Source organism: Triplophysa dalaica, chromosome 2 (assembly GCF_015846415.1).
Source record: "Triplophysa dalaica isolate WHDGS20190420 chromosome 2, ASM1584641v1, whole genome shotgun sequence".
Classification (NCBI taxonomy): Eukaryota; Metazoa; Chordata; class Actinopteri; order Cypriniformes; family Nemacheilidae; genus Triplophysa; species Triplophysa dalaica.
Window position 1 is genome coordinate 23,824,669 of NC_079543.1, and position 20,934 is coordinate 23,845,602.

At 38.4% G+C, this 20,934-nt stretch overlaps 2 protein-coding genes across 2 annotated transcripts in view; both read left to right on the top strand.

Annotated features, from left to right (window-relative positions):
• Positions 1 to 9,131, top strand: part of ttyh3b (tweety family member 3b) — a 28,464-nt gene extending 19,333 nt beyond the window's left edge. Inside the window, exons 10-15 of the mRNA XM_056773483.1 lie at positions 56 to 148; positions 365 to 457; positions 1,445 to 1,581; positions 2,783 to 2,962; positions 3,426 to 3,501; positions 5,390 to 9,131. Of these exons, the coding sequence (XP_056629461.1) occupies positions 56 to 148; positions 365 to 457; positions 1,445 to 1,581; positions 2,783 to 2,962; positions 3,426 to 3,501; positions 5,390 to 5,563 (753 nt within the window). The 3' untranslated portion in view covers positions 5,564 to 9,131. The remainder of the gene's footprint in view (positions 1 to 55; positions 149 to 364; positions 458 to 1,444; positions 1,582 to 2,782; positions 2,963 to 3,425; positions 3,502 to 5,389) is intronic.
• A 1,135-nt stretch (positions 9,132 to 10,266) lies between these two features.
• zmp:0000001069 (neuropeptide FF receptor 1) lies at positions 10,267 to 12,928 on the top strand. Its single transcript, XM_056736403.1, has 2 exons — positions 10,267 to 10,414; positions 11,070 to 12,928. Exon 2 carries the CDS (start codon positions 11,386 to 11,388, stop codon positions 12,736 to 12,738), a length of 1,353 nt encoding a protein of 450 aa, XP_056592381.1. The 5' UTR covers positions 10,267 to 10,414; positions 11,070 to 11,385; the 3' UTR covers positions 12,739 to 12,928.
• Positions 12,929 to 20,934: the final 8,006 nt, after the last annotated feature.

The following is a 20,934-nucleotide window of genomic DNA, read 5'->3' on the forward strand; positions in this document are numbered from 1 at the left end:
CACTCTCTCGCCCTCTCTTCAACGTAGCCGATTAATTATAAACTCTCTTTTGCAGAAACTCTCCGGAAGCCACAAAGCTCTTGTGGAGATGCAGGATGATGTTTCTGAGCTCCTGCGCTCGGCTATCAGAGAATTCCCCAAGACAAAGGTTCGAGTTTATGTCCCTCTAGTTCAGTTGTAATGCATTGCACTATTAAGATGCTTAAAGGTTATGGGATTGATTACCAGTTAACACGCATGCTGATAAAATGTATACCTTGAATGATGAAGAAGTCGCACACATGTTCTAAGTGCACACATGGAAATAAAGAAAGTTGACCGTGGCTGTACATGTGCTTTGTCTCTTTATGGGTTGGTTTATAAGGGTAACCTGGAGGAAATGCAAGCGGTGTTGAACTCCACAGAGATCAATCTTCACCACCTGACTGCTTTGGTTGACTGTCGGAGCCTTCATATGGTACGTGTGTTTCTCCTGGGGGACATTTTATATAACGTGATAGTTCACCTAAAAAATAATTCTGTCGTCATTTACTCTTGTCAATTCCAATCTGTATGACTAAAAATAAGTTATTTTAAAGAATGTTTTTAACCAGTGCCCATTCATTTCATTGGTTTTGTGTCCATACAATGGAAGGCAATGGGGATCAGTGCTGATCGGTTACCAACTTTCTTCCAAATATCTTCTTTTGTGTTCTGCGGAAGAAAGTCATAAAGGTTTGAAATGACTAGAGTGCGAATACATGATAACAGAAGTTTTTGTTTCAACTATCACTTTATGACACTTCTGTTTTTGTAAAAAACACTATATAAAAAGGAGAATTTAGTTTGTGTATATTATAAAACCGTTTTCCCAATTATGTGCCGAATGAATTTTTTCGTTACTTTTTCCTTTTTTGGGGAGTACTGAATAAGGATTTTTAGAAGAAAATTATAGACCCCTTGGCAAGATCCAGAAGCAGTTTTTCAATTCAGTTTTTATTGATTTATAATTAGCATTTTTTTATATTACATATATAAATCTTATTAAATTAAATGAAATCATAAAGATATTTTACAATTTTAATCTTTAATAAATATTCAGTTGGTTGTATTTTGTTTAAACATTTGTGCAACTGAAACAGGAAGTTCTTCTGGACCAGTGTTGATTACATCATCCGAAGAGGTCTATACAGACTTGAGATTTCACATAAACAGCGCAGTTAATTTCGCTATTATTAATATTAATAAAAAATATGAATATCCCCTCAATTTGGGAGCCCTAAATTAAAAGCATTGTTAATAGACACATGGCTCATCTTTTTTTTAATGTCAGGTTAAAGGAACGGCAAGAAAAGTAAATGTGTATACAGGCTAAATACATTTACAGTATTTCACTTCTGTGCAATAAAATCAGCACCCAAAGCAAAATAAACTGTTTCAAATCATCTCCATCTGTGTCTTACAGGACTATGTGCAGGCACTGACTGGACTGTGTTATGACGGGGTGGAGGGACTCATTTATCTGGTCCTGTTCTCATTCATCACCGCGCTGATGTTTAGCTCCATCGTTTGCAGCGTGCCTCACACCTGGCAGGGCAAGAGGTGAGAGGGCAGAGGTCAAAGTGTTCCAAACAAGACTGGCTAAGTGTGGCGGAGGCCACTTTTGTTTTTCCTAACTTACTACTGCACTATAATGAAGTCGTATCTTCAACAAGGCCAGACAAAGACTTTTAGTTCGCAGACAGAGAATTAACTGACATGTTTAATACTTTGATTTTCACATCTGCCCCTTCTGTTTTCTCACATTCATCATCTTCTCATGACTGTTCGTAGCTTCTGTTGTCTTGTTGTGTGCTCATTTCTCTTTGTGTATTAGATTTGGAAAACCCACTGCCTTGTTGTACAAAAACTCCCATTTATATGTGTGAGAGACATACTCGCCTCAAACTTGATAGGATGGCATAAATACAAAAGTACATTTTAAGAGCATTTGAGAGTAAAGTATTTAATACATGGTATGACCTCATTTGCATGCGTGCGTTCCTGTTAATGCGCGTTTCTACACAAAGAGAGAACAAAGAGAAACTATCCCAAATTCTGATATTTTTGTGGACAATGCTGCCTCCCTTTGGACAAGCTTGAAAACTACAACAGACACTGACATGCATTTGTGAAGAGTTTTGGTGATTTGCAGCAAAACTGGTCATTTGCCTAGATTCTACACCGGGCAAGGTGCTTTGGAAATCATGGGTTCGGAGTTACCTTAAACATTATGTTGAACAAGTGGCATCCAAATCTACACATTCACAGATCCACTTTTTCTTTATTTTTGTTGTTTTTTGAGATTTTTTTTTTACGTTTGAAATCTAACTCATAGTTATTGTTTCTTAATTTAATGTTCAATGGTTACTACGGACATCCATTGGACATCCCACTGTAGTTTTATGTGATTTTCTTTAATATCAGGAATATTCAAGTTTAAAAGGAGTGGCAGCAAGAGTACATAAGTGTTGAAAGGGAAATCTATAGACCTGAACTGAATCGATCATTTATAACATTCATTTATGTGAAATTTATATCCTCAAGATTTACTTACATATGCAAGATTAAAAAAAAGAATAAATTGAGAGCGAAAGTTCTTCTGGACCAGTGTTTACATCTTGCGAAGTGGTCTATAAAAGCATTCAATTTGATTTGTTTAGCTTGCTTTTCGGTTGATGCTGAATTCCAAGGCTGAATAAGACCTTTAGCCCTCCCCTCTGACCCGGGGCCGCATGTTTGACCTGTGCTAATTTGTCTGAAGGTCTGAGGAGGAGGATGGCGATGAGACTTCAGCCACGCTCAGCGCGCGAGCGCCGCACGATAACCTGTACCGCGTGCACATGCCTAGCCTGTACAGCTGTGGCAGCAGCACCTACGGCAGCGAGGCTAGCCTCCCCGCTGCGGCACATACTGTCAGCAACGCACCAGTCACTGAGTACATGTGAGTGTAGCCACGCTAACCTCATCTTAATGCATGGGCTGGATACTAAGGGTTGTTACAGGTATTGCTGAATTATTCTCTGGATTACACCTCTTATAGGAGAGGCTCGCTAGTGTTGCATTCTGCATGGGCTTTGTCCGTATTTACTGTATCGTAGGATTAAGGATATGTTAATACTGCATGGGTTTCACATGAGAAGTTGATAGTTATTGTCACTATTTGACGTATAGAAGTAATATATCATGGCATGAGTAAATAGTAAATAAATCGTCTTGTGCAATGCGTTTCTCCATGATAGACAGATAACAGTTAAACATGTGGTATCTCTCAGTGGCCTTGCGCATACTCCTGCCTTGCAGTTCAGTGTCAGATAAGTTCGGCGCATCTCGGAGTTGCCATGCGCTGTGGAAATTTCTCCCGTGAAGAGGGAGTCCGAGTAACTGGTGTCTCGTTTGTGACGCAGGAGCCAGAACACTAACTTTCAGACCCCTCGATGCGAGAACACGCCACTCATTGGCAGAGAATCCCCCCCGCCGTCAGTAAGTGCACGAGCACACTTACACAAGCACGCATGCACAACCTTCAGTCGTGTTCAGGGTGAGCGCAGTCACACATTTTAGACGGCACGGATGTTCCTGAAACCTGCTCAGTGCTTTACCTTGTAGTTGACCCTTGAGTTGTGTATACTACAGTACATGATTCAGAAAGGTTAACAGTTTTTGTTTTAGACTGATGGATATCATGTAACAACCAGACTACGAATATACAAAAAGAAGGTTAACTTAAACTCATAGACACACACAGGTAAATAATATCCAGGGTCATTTTGGCAGCCTGTATGCGGCAAAACAGACATCTTTTGGTTTCGGATCCCTTTCAGTGACTGGCCAATCTCATTTGTGTCTTAATGGCATACTTTACACCGAAAGCAAAATTGTGCCATTATTTGCATGTTTGATTTTGTTTATTTAGTGGAAAACACAAGGAGAATTGTCCCAGATTGTCTTTGATTTTCGATGCTACTTATAATGAAAGTGAATTGTGACCACAGTATCTGGTCCCCATTTACACTCACTTTATGACGAAAAAGGCGTGAAAATTCAAACAATCATTTAAAGGGTTAGTTCACCCAAAATTGAGAATTCTTTCATCATTCATGCCCCCATTTCATTCCAAAACGTCTTTCTTTCTGTCTTATGAAGAACACAAAAGATATTTTGAACAACACTGCAACATTGGTCCTGATTGTCTTTCATTGTATGGACAAAAACCACTAAGACATTTCTCAAAATATCTTCTTTCGTGAGTCACAGAAGAAAGAGTCAGAAACAGAATTTAAACCATGGGAGGGCCAATAAATTATGACAGAATTGTTATTTTTTGGTGAACTATCCCTTTAAGTTTGGAACAAAATAGCAATTCATTTTGGTGTGATCTTGCCCTTTGTTTATTTTTAAATGGCCTTCCTTTTTTGTCATTTATAAACCAAGCACCCCCCATTGTAAAATGGCCAAAAGGGTTCTGCAGTTTTCTGCAGAATCCTGGAGTTTGCATGGTTGCATGTAAAGTCTTTGCGAGAACGCAATGAATATGGGAGCGTGGGACTCCCGAGAGGGCACGGCAGCTCTTTTAACTAGGCATGCGAGGGCATCTTTCATCTCATTACTATGAGCACTGAAAATGGTAACAACCAGTATACGGATCGTCACTCTTACGCCGTCTTTTTTCAATTTTGTTTTTCTCGTGTTTACGCGCCCTGGATGTGACGCATGCGTATTTCAAAGTCCAGACCGGAGAGACCGCTCAACTTCTTGGTTGCTGCTTTGGTGCTTGTTCATGCTGGACTTGTTTATCATGGAATAGTCTCTCCTCTTCTGGATTCTTCTTCTTTAAAATATGCATGAATTTGTGTCAACCTCACAAATCCGAAAAACATCCCTCATGCATGTCTGTTTTAAAATGTCCACGTTATAACCCCGTCACCAAACAACTGCTAACAATCTCCCTGTATCTATCTGTGTCCTTCTCATTCACTGCTGTTCTTTCTGTTCGTCATAATGTTTCTTTGCTCACTTTATTACACAAATCGAAATTAAATTATTTACATTACAACAACTAATTTATTAACAATTATTTTGTGCATCATCATAGTAACTTAGTAAAAACCATCAGGCTGTCCAAATGACTGTCAGTTTGTCTTTTTCTGTCTTATTCGTGTGAGTTAGTGAAAGCGACAGGATGAGGTTCATATTTAAATGTGCATTTTGTGCTTCATAAGACCCTAAAAGTTTCCCTTAAGTTGTAGAAGTTGTGACCTCACTTAAAAACAATGGAATGAAGGTATCATTATCTCTTCATAACCAAACTCTTCATGTTGTGATGATGTTTTACTCTTTTCCCGTTCTCCTGTTTTACCCTCTTTTGCAGTACACCTCAAGCATGAGAGCTAAATATCTGGCAACCAGTCGCCCGGACCAACCCCGGCCTACAGAATCCCAGAACGGCCTGGAACCCAACATGCGACCAGAATTAACCAGCCGCTCCGCTCCTAACAGCCGACCAAATTCAGCCATCCACCGACCCCACTCGGCCATCCATTAACCGACCTCAAAAAACGTAACCCAACAATCATCTACCTTTTATCAACCTGCCAAGTCCACCAGTACGAAGTTTGTCTCCAGAGATTTCCCCCTCACGTTGGTTCATTTTAACGTCAATCCGACTGGAACGTGATTCAGTCCAGTTTTTAAAGACTCCATTTTGCCAAACGTCAGACTGCCATTTTTTACTCCCCGAATCTCACGCAGTGCATCACAGCAACTACACTGCCCTCTTCTGGAGGATCCAGTCGTCTGCACAAAAGAGAAAGTCTCATACTACCCTTGCAGAGTCTCTCAGGGCAGCCATATTGGCAAGGACTGCAGGACCACATTACCACAGCAGTATATATACAGTTATATACCACTGTCGTTTTTACAACTTTTCCTATTACTGTCCCTGTGACATTATATTTTATGATGGGTTTTATATTTTTAGGTATTTTTTGATATAGTTTGAAATGGCTGTAAAGATGCAGCTTTTGCGCTTTCTCTGCAGTTCCTGGCAATATGGCAGCATTCTGCTTCTATAGATATCCATCACTATCATGTGATGTTCTGCCCGCCCCTTATGAAGGACAGATTTCCCAAAGATGAAAGTTTTGTCATCGTTTACTCACTCGTGTGGCATTCCTTAAACACAAAACGGGAGATTTACCTGAATGTGTACGTTTTTGCCATATATTGAAAGTGGATGGGGTCACAGTCACCATTCACCTCGTGTAACGCCAGGTTCAGACTACACGATTTCAGCACCATCTTTTTATCGTAAAGTGTTGCGACAAATCGTAAATGTCAGGGGATGTTGAGAGGCAGAACATGATTGTTTTTCTCTCGTTTTTTACACATTAACCAATAGGAGCACAGAACCTCCTACTGAATTATGCAATGAAGGAAAGGTTTGTGGAGTTATGGCAGCAATACTCTTGCCTGTTTCCTTGAGGAACTACGTGACGGAGTGATAAAACAAAATAATTACTGTCAAACGATTGCAGAAAGGTTTTATTAATTAGCATTAAGATAGCGAATTTACTAGCCAAGTTAAGCTAGGAGATTTGTTAGCCAAATTTAGCCCAAAAAGTTATGACGACAGGATGGTATAAAACTTCATTCGCCATTGTGTGTATACACTCATATTTGTGGAAGTTCGGCGTTTTTGACGACATCACACACGTTGTGAAAGACTTATATTACTCACTGCGAGAGGGTGGACTTTAGTGACGGTACACTATATTAATACAATAAATTAACAAATTACTTTACACAGTTTTGCACTGGTGGGCATACTATTTTGCTACACACTAAAAAGTATATACTTTCCATAACAGTACATACTTTTTAGGGTATAGTTTTTTAGGCACCATGGGACGCATCTTTATGTTGCTTGTTGACTACTTTATCTGAGTCATTATTGTAAACAACGACAAAAAAAATTGTGTAGTCTGAACTGAGTGTTCCTCTCAAAATAAACAACATAAGTAAACGTTGAAAGAAATTTCACTTTTTTGAATTTTGTATTTCTATCGTACCGAATCACATCATGCTGACTCTGGATTAACAAATCGCCCTGTTTGTATTTACAGTGTAATCTATAATGTATCACAGTGTTGATAGCCATCAAGCCGTTGAGCCATTATGCACATTCGGTATATTATACTATAATGAAACAACTGCACATTTACGGCGTGTGTGTTTGCCTCGTGCATCATCGAGTGCGTTTTAATACGACACAACTCGCAAGCTCCGCTCTTTGTAAATAGTAAGTGTTTTTGTACTTAAAAAATGTCTACAAACTCGGTGCACTAATCTTCTGTGTAACAGTGCAGTGCAACGTTTGCCGTGGCTTTAAGCTGCAGTGAAGAATACGTGAAAAAATAGTCAAACTCTGTAAAGAAATAATAGTAAGTTTTTGTAGACATATCACTTGAATTCGTGGGTGCTTGTGTGTTCGTGCACACTCTAAATGTGAATATTTCAAATGGAGGAAAATTTGCTAAGACGGAAGGGACGCCTGGACTAAATGAGAAACACTTCCCCACGTGTCAATCTTTGTTTCACGTTGTTTTGGTTTTTTATTTCGTTTTCTTGAAAGATAGACTGTCTATGGATTAGGAAGCAGACTTGATTTATCACCATGTTTAGCCTTTTTCTTGTTACATTTATGGGGAAACACTTCTCGCTGGTGTGGACGATTCTCCAGTTTGGACAAAGACACCGGACATGCCTGGCACTAACAGGACTTGCAATTGCCTCAGACGTTCATCAGAAAAAGTACAAAATATTAATACGGAGAATGAAAACCAATTGTGAGCAAAATTCCTCCTTGTCATGCATTCATTTAGTAAGACTTGTGTGGATGTAGTGTAAGATAATTTAGCTGTCTTTACCAAGTGCAGTATTGTTGGTTTCATTGCATCCAGTGTCATACGGCTGACTTAACAGTGTTTAACATTGTCATAACACCTGTCGTGTGCAGCAACAAACACGCATAAGATACAGTATTTAATGCCATGATCAAACATCAGAACATTGATGTTTATGTTGATTTGTATTACAGTATTATGTATATCATCATAAAATACATTAGCAGGTAGAAATGCCATTTAAAACTGGGAAATCCTGTCAAATCTTGTGAAATCTTTTACAACGACTTTGTGACACCCTCAATTGATGTTGCGTGTTTGTGAGTAATCTTTTTGCGAATGCTGTGTTTGGATGCCAACAGGAAAGGGCTTGGATCCCTTACAGTCAAAATGTACAAACACATACACATGCTTTTATCTAGTTGTGTGGCCACAATGCACAAAACACGCCCAAAAACATGAAGATTTGTTTCTCACAGAAATGCAAAAGTGGATCAACCGTGCACCTTATCACACACAATGTAAAACCGCTTTACACATTTTAAACCACTAACCATCTAATAGAGACAATCCAAATGTTCGGATCTCTGTACCATATGATGCAGTTGCATGATGGAAGGAAATACGAGGAAGTTAATCTGCCTTTCTAACATTTTCATACACAACCTTTCTTTCTCGAAATGTACACGTTATTATTTTCTAGCGTATTCTTGTTAGCTTTCTATTGTATAGATCATAACAAATGAACCTACTCACTCCTTTCTAAATGTGAATAAGATAACGATTCGTCATAAATTGATGTTTTGATAACAATTCTTATGGATTTTTCATGTTTCTTTATGTTTTTTCATTTGTGATTAAGATGTTGTACATGTCAGAAAATTGATTTTCTGAGACTGGATTCAATGTTTTAATAACATATTAAAATGAACTTATCTGGTGCAGGGTGTTGAACATCAGTGCCTGAAGATAGAGGGGAAAAAACATTTTAAACAGGAAAACGTTGGGCCTGGAATTTTAATGCTTAAAATATGAAATAAGCTATGAACGTATGCCAAAGTTTTGAAGAGAATTTGTACACTTGTTTGTAAGCTGCATGAATATGTAAGCTGGCCCACGTTACAAAATAGACCCTATTGTAGTATAACGATGAAAAAATGCAGGTGGGCTGTTAATAAACTGCTGTATGTTTCAATGCCATAGAAAATAGTCTAAACTCGTGTCTTGTTCCTGGAATGTTGTCTATCCAAAGTTTATAAGCCATTGGTTGATTATTGGCAAGATATGCACTACAGGTAAAATATTGAGCTTGCCAGAATAGAATTGTAGTAAAGAGCTTCCGAATTGTTGGCATTGATTTGGTTTTGAAGCAAACGTTCACCCAAAAATCAACTCAAAATTGATTTATAAAGCACCATAATAAACAGAGAGTGTACCAAAGTGCCTTACAATTTGAGAGATAAAACACAATAAAGTGAAAGAAATTATATAATATAAAACAATAAAGAAGAGGCAATGAGGTAATAAAATATAAAACGAAAGAAAAATAATAACAATACAATAAATCCGTAAATTATAATACTCTTAATTTTATAATTGTCATGGCTTTTGTGTTAGGATTAGTCTATAAAAATACCTGACAGATTGCCTTTCTTAACATGAACCCCTCATTTTTTAAAGTTTGGCATTTTTGCCTGCCTTACTATTTCTTTTTTTATAAAGGGGGATTTGAACAGTAACACTTTGAATTCAGTCCATATCACTAAGGAAAAATGAAAGGCAAAATTCTCAGAGAAATAGAGGTTGGCACATACAGGAGTGGAAAATTAAGTGCACATCGTGTGTAGAAAATGGACAAACAGTAGTCTTAAATTCAAAAGGGGGAAACATCAGCAAATTTGTGCAGATAAGATTAAAAGGTTCAGTTTTCTAAATTACGCTTTCATATTTTTTTACATTTGGACATGAGACAGAGAGAGATAGACAGAGAGAGAGAGAGAGAGAGAGAGACATTTAGCCCCCATAATATATTAATTATAAATTTTATTATATATATAAATTTCATGACATGAAAATGTCATTATAACTGTTCAAAGATACTGTTTCTTTACCTCTAATTACACTCTTATATACTATAATAATTTAATTCAAAAGAAACAAGTCATAAGCATCTGGGCATTTTCTTGCGTTAAGTACCGTTGTCAATGGGAAGCTGCGGCTGAATCGCTGTAACCTCACGCAGCCACGAGAGGGCGCATGCGCGCTGCGATCGTACACAGATGAAGAAAACGCTTTAACCTGAACTGATAACTCTTCTCCATCACCAGAGCTAGACAGGTAACACATCGCTGCGCTGGATATTGTGGAAATGAACCAGATAATAGACGTTGAATCATTAAGATGTACAAAAAATGACCTAAGAGGACGTGTCTTAACTTTTGACTTCTTTGAAAGTCACCTGAAAATGACGGATTTCTGACCAATTCATTCAGGTAAGTAAAAGCTTTACAATTTAAACCGTGGGTTTTGTTAACTGATCAATTTTTCCTTTTTTTATTACACGTATCATACAAAAACATTGTTTAATTGATATTAACTCTAGTGTTTCAGTAGGCTGGCAATGAACGTTTCAGTATTTTGCTTTGACGTACATGGGATTTACATACACTGCAATACATATCTTAAAATAAATGTTACAACCAATGTCGCAGATTCAATACTTTACATGTATGCTTTGTATCAATTGTAGTACATTTTTTTATATAATAACATTTTTGAGTTGGCTACCTTTCGTGACAAATGTACACATTAACGTCACTATATAGACACATTTGGCTCAGATTCTGCAGGTTAAATCTTCTGAAAATGTATTTAGACAATTGCTAAAAATGAGAACCTTTCTGTTTTATATATTCATCACTGTTGGCCCTTTGATTTCCATCATTTAATCTGGGAATCTGCCTTTATACAAAAATTGATGTGCAGCAGCGTTGGACTTGAGTATGAATAAATGAAAGGATCCAGAAAGCTTTTTCTTGTGAACATTTGTTGCTTTTTCTACTTGCTTTTTTAAAGGGCACAGGATATGTATAGGCGTGTGAGTGCTTGTATATCGACGTGTGCAACTGTCTCTCTGTCCTTTTTCAGGTAACATTGGGAACAGATGAGCTGGAGGTGTTAAGAGAAAAAGCGAAGGAGCTGAAAGATGTTTATTCGATATAGAAGAGTTGCTTTCAGTCATCCATATTGTTACTGCCCAAGGACAATGTGAACTACTCTTCTATAATAAGCGTTTGTTTTGAACATGTGAAAGAAGAAGAATAGTAAAAGAATGGATTTGGGATCCTCTTTGCTGCCTTACGGTCTTCAAGCTTGCATGTCCATAAATGGAAACGTTGCGACTTTAAAAGTAGAAAACAGAAAGTATAGAGACAAGGAAAAATAAAGTGTTGAAGATTAATTTATGATCAACTGGGAGTTGTGCTTGATGCTCTCGATGAACTTGACATCTGGCCCCACTATGAATCTGACCCCAGATCAGCCACCGACCCAGCTCTTCAACCTTCCAGGTCCACTGGACCTTCAAAACAAAAGCAGACCGGACCTTCCATCTCAAGCCAGACTCTTCAACAACACCTTTTTCTTCCAGGATAACGCGGCATTAGAATGGGAGCTGTTTTTGACCATTCGAGAGCCTGGCACTATTATCTTGACCTTCTTGTACTCGGTTTCCTTTCTCGTGGGCTTCGCCGGAAACGTCATGTCTCTTAAAGTCCTCTTAGGACAACGTGGGAGTGTGCGTCTGTCAGGTGCGAGCGCCACCCGCTGTCTGCTGATCAACTTAGCGGTGTGCGACCTGGCAGTAGTTTGCGTGTGCATGCCCGTCACATTGGGCCACCGAATATACACGCCGTGGGTGTACGGGGACTTTTTGTGTCGTGCCGTACCTTTCACGCAAGCCGTGTCTGTTTCTGCCAGCGTCCTGAGCATCACAGTCATAAGCGTTAGCCGGTTCTACGCGGTCCACTCTCCGCTACAGTCCCGCGCATACTTCACCCGTCGACGCATCCTCGTCTCGGTCACCGCCGTGTGGCTGATCTCCTCCGTGATCTGCATGCCGGTTGCCATAGTTACCCGACGCGATGAAGTCGCTTTGATTGAAGGGCTGGCCATCATCCTGCCCGTCTGCGGAGAGGTATGGCCACAGCCACGCCTGCGTCAGGCGTACAACGTCCTGCTGTTCAGCGCCCTCTACTGCCTACCTGTGGCGTTTAACCTCACCTTGGCCTTCCTCACGTGTCGCCGGTTGCGGAGCACCAACGCGGAAGGTCGGTTCACAGAGCTGGACCCGCGCTCTCAGGCGCTTCACGAAACAAGACTGCAAGGGCGCAGGCAAATTGCCCGCATGGTTGCGGCCCTCGTGCTGCTCTTCGCTCTGTCCTGGTTGCCCATGTACGTTGCCGACATCTGGTTGGATCTTGAACTAAACCATCCGCCCCACTGGCTCCTTCAAGCCAGGCCTTTTGCGCAGTGGATGGGCCTCACCAACTCTTCTCTCAACCCCTTTTGCTACTGCTTCATTGGAGACCTCCACCGGTCAGCCAAAGCTTTGCGTCTGCGATTCAGCGGCCCATCCCCTGCCGCAGCGCTGGCGCTGGCCTCGCTTCCTAAAATCTTCAACTTGCAGAACGATAAGAAAACGGCGGATGCCGCGAACAACTCTAACTCTTGTGGGGAGGATGCTGAGACTCTGGGTCTGTCCATGTGGTGGACGCAATCAAGCGCGTGTGAGTCGATCTCACATTGGAATGACTGAAGCAGCCATTACATCTGAGTGTTTCTCTCAGTGGGCCGGAAGTGTTGCGCTTTGTATTGTGTGCTTCTAGAGACCTAGATTTCCGGAGTTTGTTCAGTTGAATATGGATTGAGGAAAACTTGTAATATGTAGTGGATTCTTCTATAGAGTGATTAGATAGGACATCTACCTGAGGAGTCGTGACATCCATATTGTTTAAACATTATAAAGTTGTATCAATTGTTTAACACAGTATTAGTGAATAAACATCATAACATTTCATATTGGAGGAGATGTAACCATTTATCATTTACATCTGATGCAAATGTACTACTTATACACGAAACTTATTAGGCTCCTGTAAGATGTAAGAAATACCATGAGAGAATAAAATGGCTTCATGCCAAATTTGTGCTTCTGTTGTGTTGCAAAATTCGCCTGGAGCAATGTCTTGGAATAGACAGATCTATATGTCATCCTCTAGCGGTTTGGTTTAATTAAAATGATCATTAAAGTGAAATCCAAACACATGTACTGTACACGCTGACACCTACACTCACACTCCTGTGAAGAAACGCATGGTAGAGTCTGCTGTGAATGCTCGCGACTTCTCACCTCCTTTGCTAAATGTGGAAACCATCTGCATCTCAGTGCATCACGCTCTTCTGTAAAGCGTGAGCAGTCTGCCGTTCTGCCAAGATCCTATGAATGTAAAAGAAAGCTAAACTACGCTTTAAAAATAATTTGTTGTTTTAAAATTAAGTTACCCAGCTGGCTTTAAATTTTTAGTTAATTCATCTTAACCAAAAATATTGGTTGAAGGGGACATTTAACGCTGATTCATGCATTCTGACTTATTTACAATGTTAAACGTGCTGGCTTGTCATGCTTAACATGGTCAACGTGTCAAATAATGAGTTTTATGTATTAGTATTTCTGAGTTCAATACACTCCCCCAAGGCGAGTATAGGTTTCGGAAAGATATTTTCGAACAAGAAAAAACGTAACTACTTTTCTTAGTCCCTTATTGGGCAATTCTCTCTGAATAGCACGGCCATAGAAAGGCGAAAGAGATAGCCTGACCATGCGTCAACCAACGAGCCATCGGAAGACCCTCTTACCATCAAGATTGGCTGCGCTGCGTCAAGATAGGCTGCACTGTGGGCCTGCAGCTCGTTACTCTTGCGATAGTGAGAAAAGTTGAGGTGTGTTTGTTTGTTCCCAGCGTTTCAGTGAAATGGATATGCAGATCGTTTGCAACTGATAGAGGGAGCGGCCCCAGTGCTAAAAGATGCCGGACATGAACCGCACGCGGTAAGTGAAACTAAGTCATATGTCTGTGTTTTGTTGGCAATCAGTGCATACGTGTATAATGTAAACAACTTATAGTGAATCAAAACACTTATGCAGGGATAATGCGATTATCTATTGTGAGCTTATGATTTAGTTTCTTTATTAAAACAATAACTTTAAAGGTCCTGAAATTTAGTGTCATCTAGTGGTGAGGTTGCGAATTGCAATAACCGCTCACTCCACCCCTCCCTTTCGTAGCACTACAGTGGATGACACGGAACGAAAATGTTGTGTTGTTTTCACCCTTTTTCCGAATGAGATAACGTGGTAGCTTTCCTGGAAATACCTATGTAAAATGTATAGGATAAAGCAATGTTAGTTGCTTTGGATAAAAGCGTCTGCCAAATTCCTACATGTACATGTAAACGTATTTACAGAACGCCTGTCTGTTTAGAGCTACTGTGGAAACAACATGGTTAATAACATGTAAGAAGACCCTCGGTGTAAAATAGAAATAGCTGGTTCTAAGGTAATAAAAACATAACACTTCATTATTTAAGGTCTTTAAACACCTCTGAAGACATGATGCATGTATATTATATTGCATTATGTGTCAATAGATCCTCCAAAAAAATGACACACAGGACCTTTAATTTGAATCTGTTGGTATTCAAAGGAACAGCTCACCCAAAAATCATTGCCATCATTCACTCACTCTCGAGTTGTTCCAGATCTATATGAATTTATTAGTTGTGTTAAAAACATAACAAGAAATTTTGAAGAATGTGGGAAACCAAACATTGACTCTCAATAGTATTTTCACCAATGGTGCCCCAGAACTGTAATACAGCAAAGAAGGAACATAGGTCAGACATGAATCAAAGAGTTTGTAATGGAGGTGTATACAAACCTGTACATTAAGGTATACTTACATTTCTTTTTTTGCTGATTTCTAATGAGGTTCAAATCTGCATAAAATCTAATCGCTGTCTGAATTCTGCGTATGCTGCCAGTACAGAGCGTCTCTTTCATACATTATCAATGAGTTCATCTTTATGAGCAAAGTGCCTGCATAGATTAACAGTGACATTTTGCCTAAGGGATGAGTGTGGCTAACATTTAGACTTGTGTGTGTGTTTATATTTAAATAGCCAAAGCATTGATTCAACTTATCCTTAAAATAAAGATCTTAAACATTCAAGTATTAAAAGCATTAAATCTAGTCTGACAAAAGCCATGTGATGTAATTGACATCATTGGTGCATGTCTATATAGAGTGTAGTTGTGTATATGTGATGTCCCAGCAGCAGTCCCAAATCTGCCTTCCAGTTTCAACATCAAACTGTCAGTGTTGTGTAACGCTGAGGTTTGAACAGGATATTTAAATACTCCAAGACTTTGAGTTCTTAGATGATACACTGCAATGTCCTGTTAATTCTGAGATCAGTCTCTTATAGTTTTTAAAGGCTTTGTCGCAGCAGGAGCGAGAACTTCTGAATGTTATTTAAAGGTTCAGGTGTCATGTGTAGCGAGACTGAAAGTTGTAAATTGCTTCTGCATTGTTACTGTGACATATTTCACATCAAATATGCAGCGGTTATATGACCTAGGCCGGTCGATCTCAAATGCACAGCATGTGCACAGTTTACAAATGCATTCAATGAATTCCGCTTGTTGACAGGTGCTATTGTCTTGAGACTTTAAAGACGTCATGTATTTTTTTTAATTCTTCAGGCCATGAATAGAGCATATAGCAATTAGTGTCTTACACACTCTGGTGGATTAAGGGGGCCATATGGCGTGAATACATTTGGTGTGTTATTAGTTGCCCATGCATGTATTAGACACGTAAAATTGCACAAATTAAAGTGTCGCAACAAAAGATGCATTCTATCTAAAAGCGAATTCTCACCCAGACCTGCCTGAAACGCTTCGTGTAACCACACCCCCACAAATCTACGTCATTTCGTAGCATGACTTGACTGTGGCGTGTTTGTAGCGCATGATATTTCTCAAATGCAGATACGCACAACGTGACAAAAGACAACTTAAGTCATAATAATAAGTAATTATGTTCCAACTAGAGGCAAAAATGTTGTTTATTGTCTTTGTTGAGTCATGACGACACATGGCGTAACACTGGTTGATCACTAAAGGCAAATCTTTATAACATCGCATATAAAAGGTAAAACAGTAAGATAAAGTTTTTAACTTTTTGACATAATATAAAATAAAAACATACCACTCATTTAAACCCAGCGCAAGTCGAGCTTGCAAAGTCGATGTATCGGCTTGATCATCTTCATTTTCTGGATCAGATTTGGACTCGAATTGATAAGGAAAGTACCGATTACATTTTATCACCTGTCAGTGCAATTTCTTGGGAACGTAATGCTCCGAATATGGTAAGAGGCGTTACATTTCAGCGAATCGCTCTAGTATTCGTCCAATCACAACGCATTAACCAACTGGCCAATCATAGCACACCTCGCTTTTCAGAGCGATGAGCTTTGTAAAAAATCTGTGCGTTTAAGAGAGGCGGGGCAAAGAGGAAATACAAACATGCGCGGTATGTGGAAAATACAGCGTTTTTAACGTAGTTTTAACGTAGTTCAACCATCCGTCATCTCAGACCTGATTTTCTTTGTTCTGCAGAACACAAAAGAAGACATTTTGAATATCTTTGGTTATAACCAAACAACGCTGTCCCCAATTGACTTCCAGTGTATAGATACAAAACCACTGTGACATTCTTCAAAACATCTTGGGGTGAACTTCATTAAGGAGCTTTAGTCAAAGGAGCCTCATCAGCTTGATGACGATGATGTGGGTGGATGCACTCTTCTCTAAAGATTTATCTTTGAAAACTCAAATGTATTTGACAATGTTGTCTCAAGGAGCTCTCGAAGTGTGTTTTCCCTTTGGACTGATTAAACTCGTCCGTCTAGTGAAGTTATATATCTGCGGTTTAGATAATTGCAGTCAAACGCCTCTCCCTCTGTGGAAACTTATATAAGTGTTGTTCTTACTTTAAGTAGATCGCAAACTAATACTTTGTTAGTCTAGTGGTGCTCATTTATCGTTTCATGATAATGCACTGGGATCATGTGTTACATTAAATTGGTTGAAGATGTTATTTGTCACCTAAGCATTTAGGAGATTTTTGAACAGAGCATGATGTGTGAATGTGATGACAGTATTTCTTTTTAATAATTTGATGATATAAATGTTGATATGGGCATTCAGATGTGCTTTGCTCATGTGAAAAAAACATGAATGCATTCTCTTTTTCTGTACATTACATTATTTTGTCATTTTAGGATGCAATTTTTGCTATTAAATTTCCAGCCCATAGGAACTGGGGCACTTACGCCAGTGCCGGTGGCATCTATTGATCTGATCTTTTCTGATCAATCCAGAATCTTGTTCTGGGCACGCAGGGTACTAATGTGCTCCTCAACAATCTTCAAAAAGTCAAAATGGATGAAAGGACTCAGGGTGCAAGGCCTAAACTTCGCATATGTTATTTATATATAGACTTCTGTGCTGTTTAATATAAATTTTGTCCCAGGTCTCCAAATTTAAGGAATGAGCCTGTTATTTAGGATCCCCACACGCACAAAAACACATACTGTTAATATTCAGCATTATTTAACATTTTGTCTTATTAGACTACTCAAAACTGCCATCTGTTTGTGCACATGGCCCTTTAAGATGATGTCATCAGCTAGCTCTGTCTACTGAGTGTGTAAACTTTATATGTATGTGATCACAGCTCTTGCATCGAAATCTCTCGAGTTTAAGGTGTGAGATTTTCTCACTCAACCTGTGTGCGTCACAGGATGATTAAACCCAGACCATCAATGTGCTGATGTTATTCTCTGTATACCGCAAAATAATGAATTTCCTTGTCTCATATAAAATAGTGGGATTGACGATTAGAGATTTCTTGCTTAGTGACACAAAACATGTGGATTTAAAATAATTTAAAGAATTATATTTTGAAAAGGTTCATTTTAAAATAAATGATTCCAGAAACAAGAAATTCTGAAATGTAATTCTATTATTCAAGGCAAATCTTTACATTGTAAAAACATTTACAAAAAGTAAAGATGGAGATGATATATGATTTAACAGTAACTACCATATTTGTTTACCATTGCATTTTTGTGGTGTGCAATAGGTTCACATGAAAACATAGCTTTTATTATGATTATTAAGGATGTTTTTAAACTGTGTTCAAAACATTAACAAAATTTAAGTTGTAATAAATGTAAGTATTCGAAACTTACAGTATCTTAACTCTGCAATATGGATTAGTGATTTTAATGACATCATTCACTTCAATTTTAGCGAAAATCACATTTACATCAAACCCTTGTATTACTATCATAAGTGGCTAAAAACCTCAGTATTAACTGGGAACTGACCTGTAAAAACAAAAAATATACTTTGTGGAGAGTGATTATTATTTATATTGTTTTAGGATTTATTTTTATTGTATTACCTAAATTGATGTTCCTCGTAATGCCCTTGTTGAACACCCACATATACGTTATATAGCTCCATGCTGGACGTATTCAATCTTCGAGTGTGCACTTCGTATACTGTTTCTAGCTATTTCAAACATTCAAATAAGCACGTATGCAGCGGGTTATATTTCATGAGGACATCAGAATGATTGAACTACTCTTATGACATGTATAAATCTGCATGTGACCTTTATCTCTCTGGCCTTCAATCTGAAGAATATGTCACAACACCCCTCACACATGTAGATGAGATCCAGTCTTCCTCTTCAAGCTTCATCATATACTGAACGTACTTGTGTCCTGTATTGACATGTTTCCAGTTTTTGTCTGTTTAAAACTGCACCAAATTATTTTAAGTGTAAGGAAGGCAGTAATTTATCTTGAATATGTTTTATCTATTTATCACTAACACTGCAATGTGGGACAGAACTAAAACTATTAATAAACTACAAATTAAAAACTACCTTAATTAATGTAACAGATGTGATTGCCGGACAGGAAATTAAGGAAGTGATTAAATGTCTTTTGGGACTCCTTGTCGCCTGTCAATCATTCATTATAGGAAATTTATGTAGATTACCTGTTAGACGGGATGTCTGGTATGAAGTAAAGGAAGAGTGGATGCAGAAACATTCCACGTGAAGACAGATTCACACACAGGCACCATTTAATTCTGATTTTATTTAGATTGCTATGGCGTTTTGGGTGGTTGCTAGGCTGTTGCTAGGCTATTCTAAATAGGTGCAAGTCTGTCGGGAGCATGACCTGAATGATTGCAATGTGCTTGCGGTGTGGTTGCTATGATGTTATGGGTAATTGCATGGTGGTTGCTAGGGTGTGACTATGTGATTGCTAAACTTTTTTCGTTCGCTGAGAGGCAGCTGCCGAGGTGTTTCAGATGTTGATTTCACAGACCCAATTGAGGTTCTTCTTTTTCAATACTATATATCATTTTATGCATACTATTTTCATATTTACTTGGTATGTATTTGCACTTTTATTAATTCACTATTGACAGACTGAAAGAGAAACCGCGTTCCAAATTACAATGGTAGTACAAAAGTGCCCCAGAACTGTTTGCTTTACATTCTTCCAAATATCTTCTTTTGTGTTCAACAGAAGACAAGTAGTTTTATCCTACTATGGTAGTCAATGGTGGCCAAGAACTGTTTGGTTAAAGCATTCTTCCAAATACCTTTCTTTGTGTTCATTAGAACAAAGAGATGTATCCAGATTTGTAACAACATGGGGATGCGTAAATTATAACAGCATTTTTGTTTTTGGGTGATTTGTACTTTTAAGGCTAACCTATCCATCCATTCCATTCAAATTATCTACTATACAATATAAACATGTCAACTCAATTTCAGAGCTCTTGGTTTTATTATATAATAAACTCTGATCGCGCTCTTGTGTGTTTTGAGTCTAGGGCTGTCAAACGATTAATTGCGATTAATCGCATCCAATATAAAAGTTTGTGTTTACATAATATATCTGTGTACTGTGTATATTACCTTGTGTTAAATAAAACAAACACATACATGCACATATTTACGAAAAAATATAAAATATAAAAATTAATAAAGTGTGTATGTCATTTAAATTATTGATAAATATATAATCTACCCAATAATCTACCCCCCAAAAAAACATATGTATATATACATTTTTGTGTATTCTTTGTATTTATAAATACAAAATTAATATGCACAATATACAGACACATATTATGTAAACACAAACTTTTATTCCGGATGCGATTAATCACGATTAATCGTTTGACAGCCCTATTTGAGGCTAACATTTTAATACTGAGAAAATGAACTGGTTTCCTTTGAATGGTTATAATCAATCATTGATTCATACAGTAACATTCATTCCATTTGTTTCGAGACTAAAACTTGATATACAACAGGATGTTTCTCTTGTTTTCTTTGCTCACAGCCATCTGCTTCCCTTCCTGCTACCTAAATCCAAAATATTTACTATACTCTCCTCCTTTTCCTGGTACCTGTCCTTTCAATTTATTTATTAGCCCCTCTCTCTCTTCAACCCCGCTGGTTGTTTGTGAAGAAAAGTGCCTTCAGTTACATCCACATGGGTGTTTAACCATGTTACATGCTTAGAGAGTAATCTCAGCCCAAAGGCACTCGTGAACAATCAAAGAGCCCCAAGACATCACTGCCCACACATTATTACAACACACACACACATCCTCGCTTAAAATTAGCCCAAGATGCATTCTGTCACCTGACATAAGGGACAAGACACATTGAGGAACATCTTGATCATTTTAACAGACCCCTTGGACCTTAGACTTTGAATCAAACGTCACATTTTGATCTTCCTCGAGCACTCGAGACAACTTCAGACATTCTATACTCCAAATCTA

What these genes read in the sequence shown, in the direction of transcription:
- zmp:0000001069 (XM_056736403.1), top strand. Translation starts at nt 11,386, where the DNA reads ATGATCAACTGGGAGTTGTGCTTGATGCTCTCGATGAACTTGACATCT.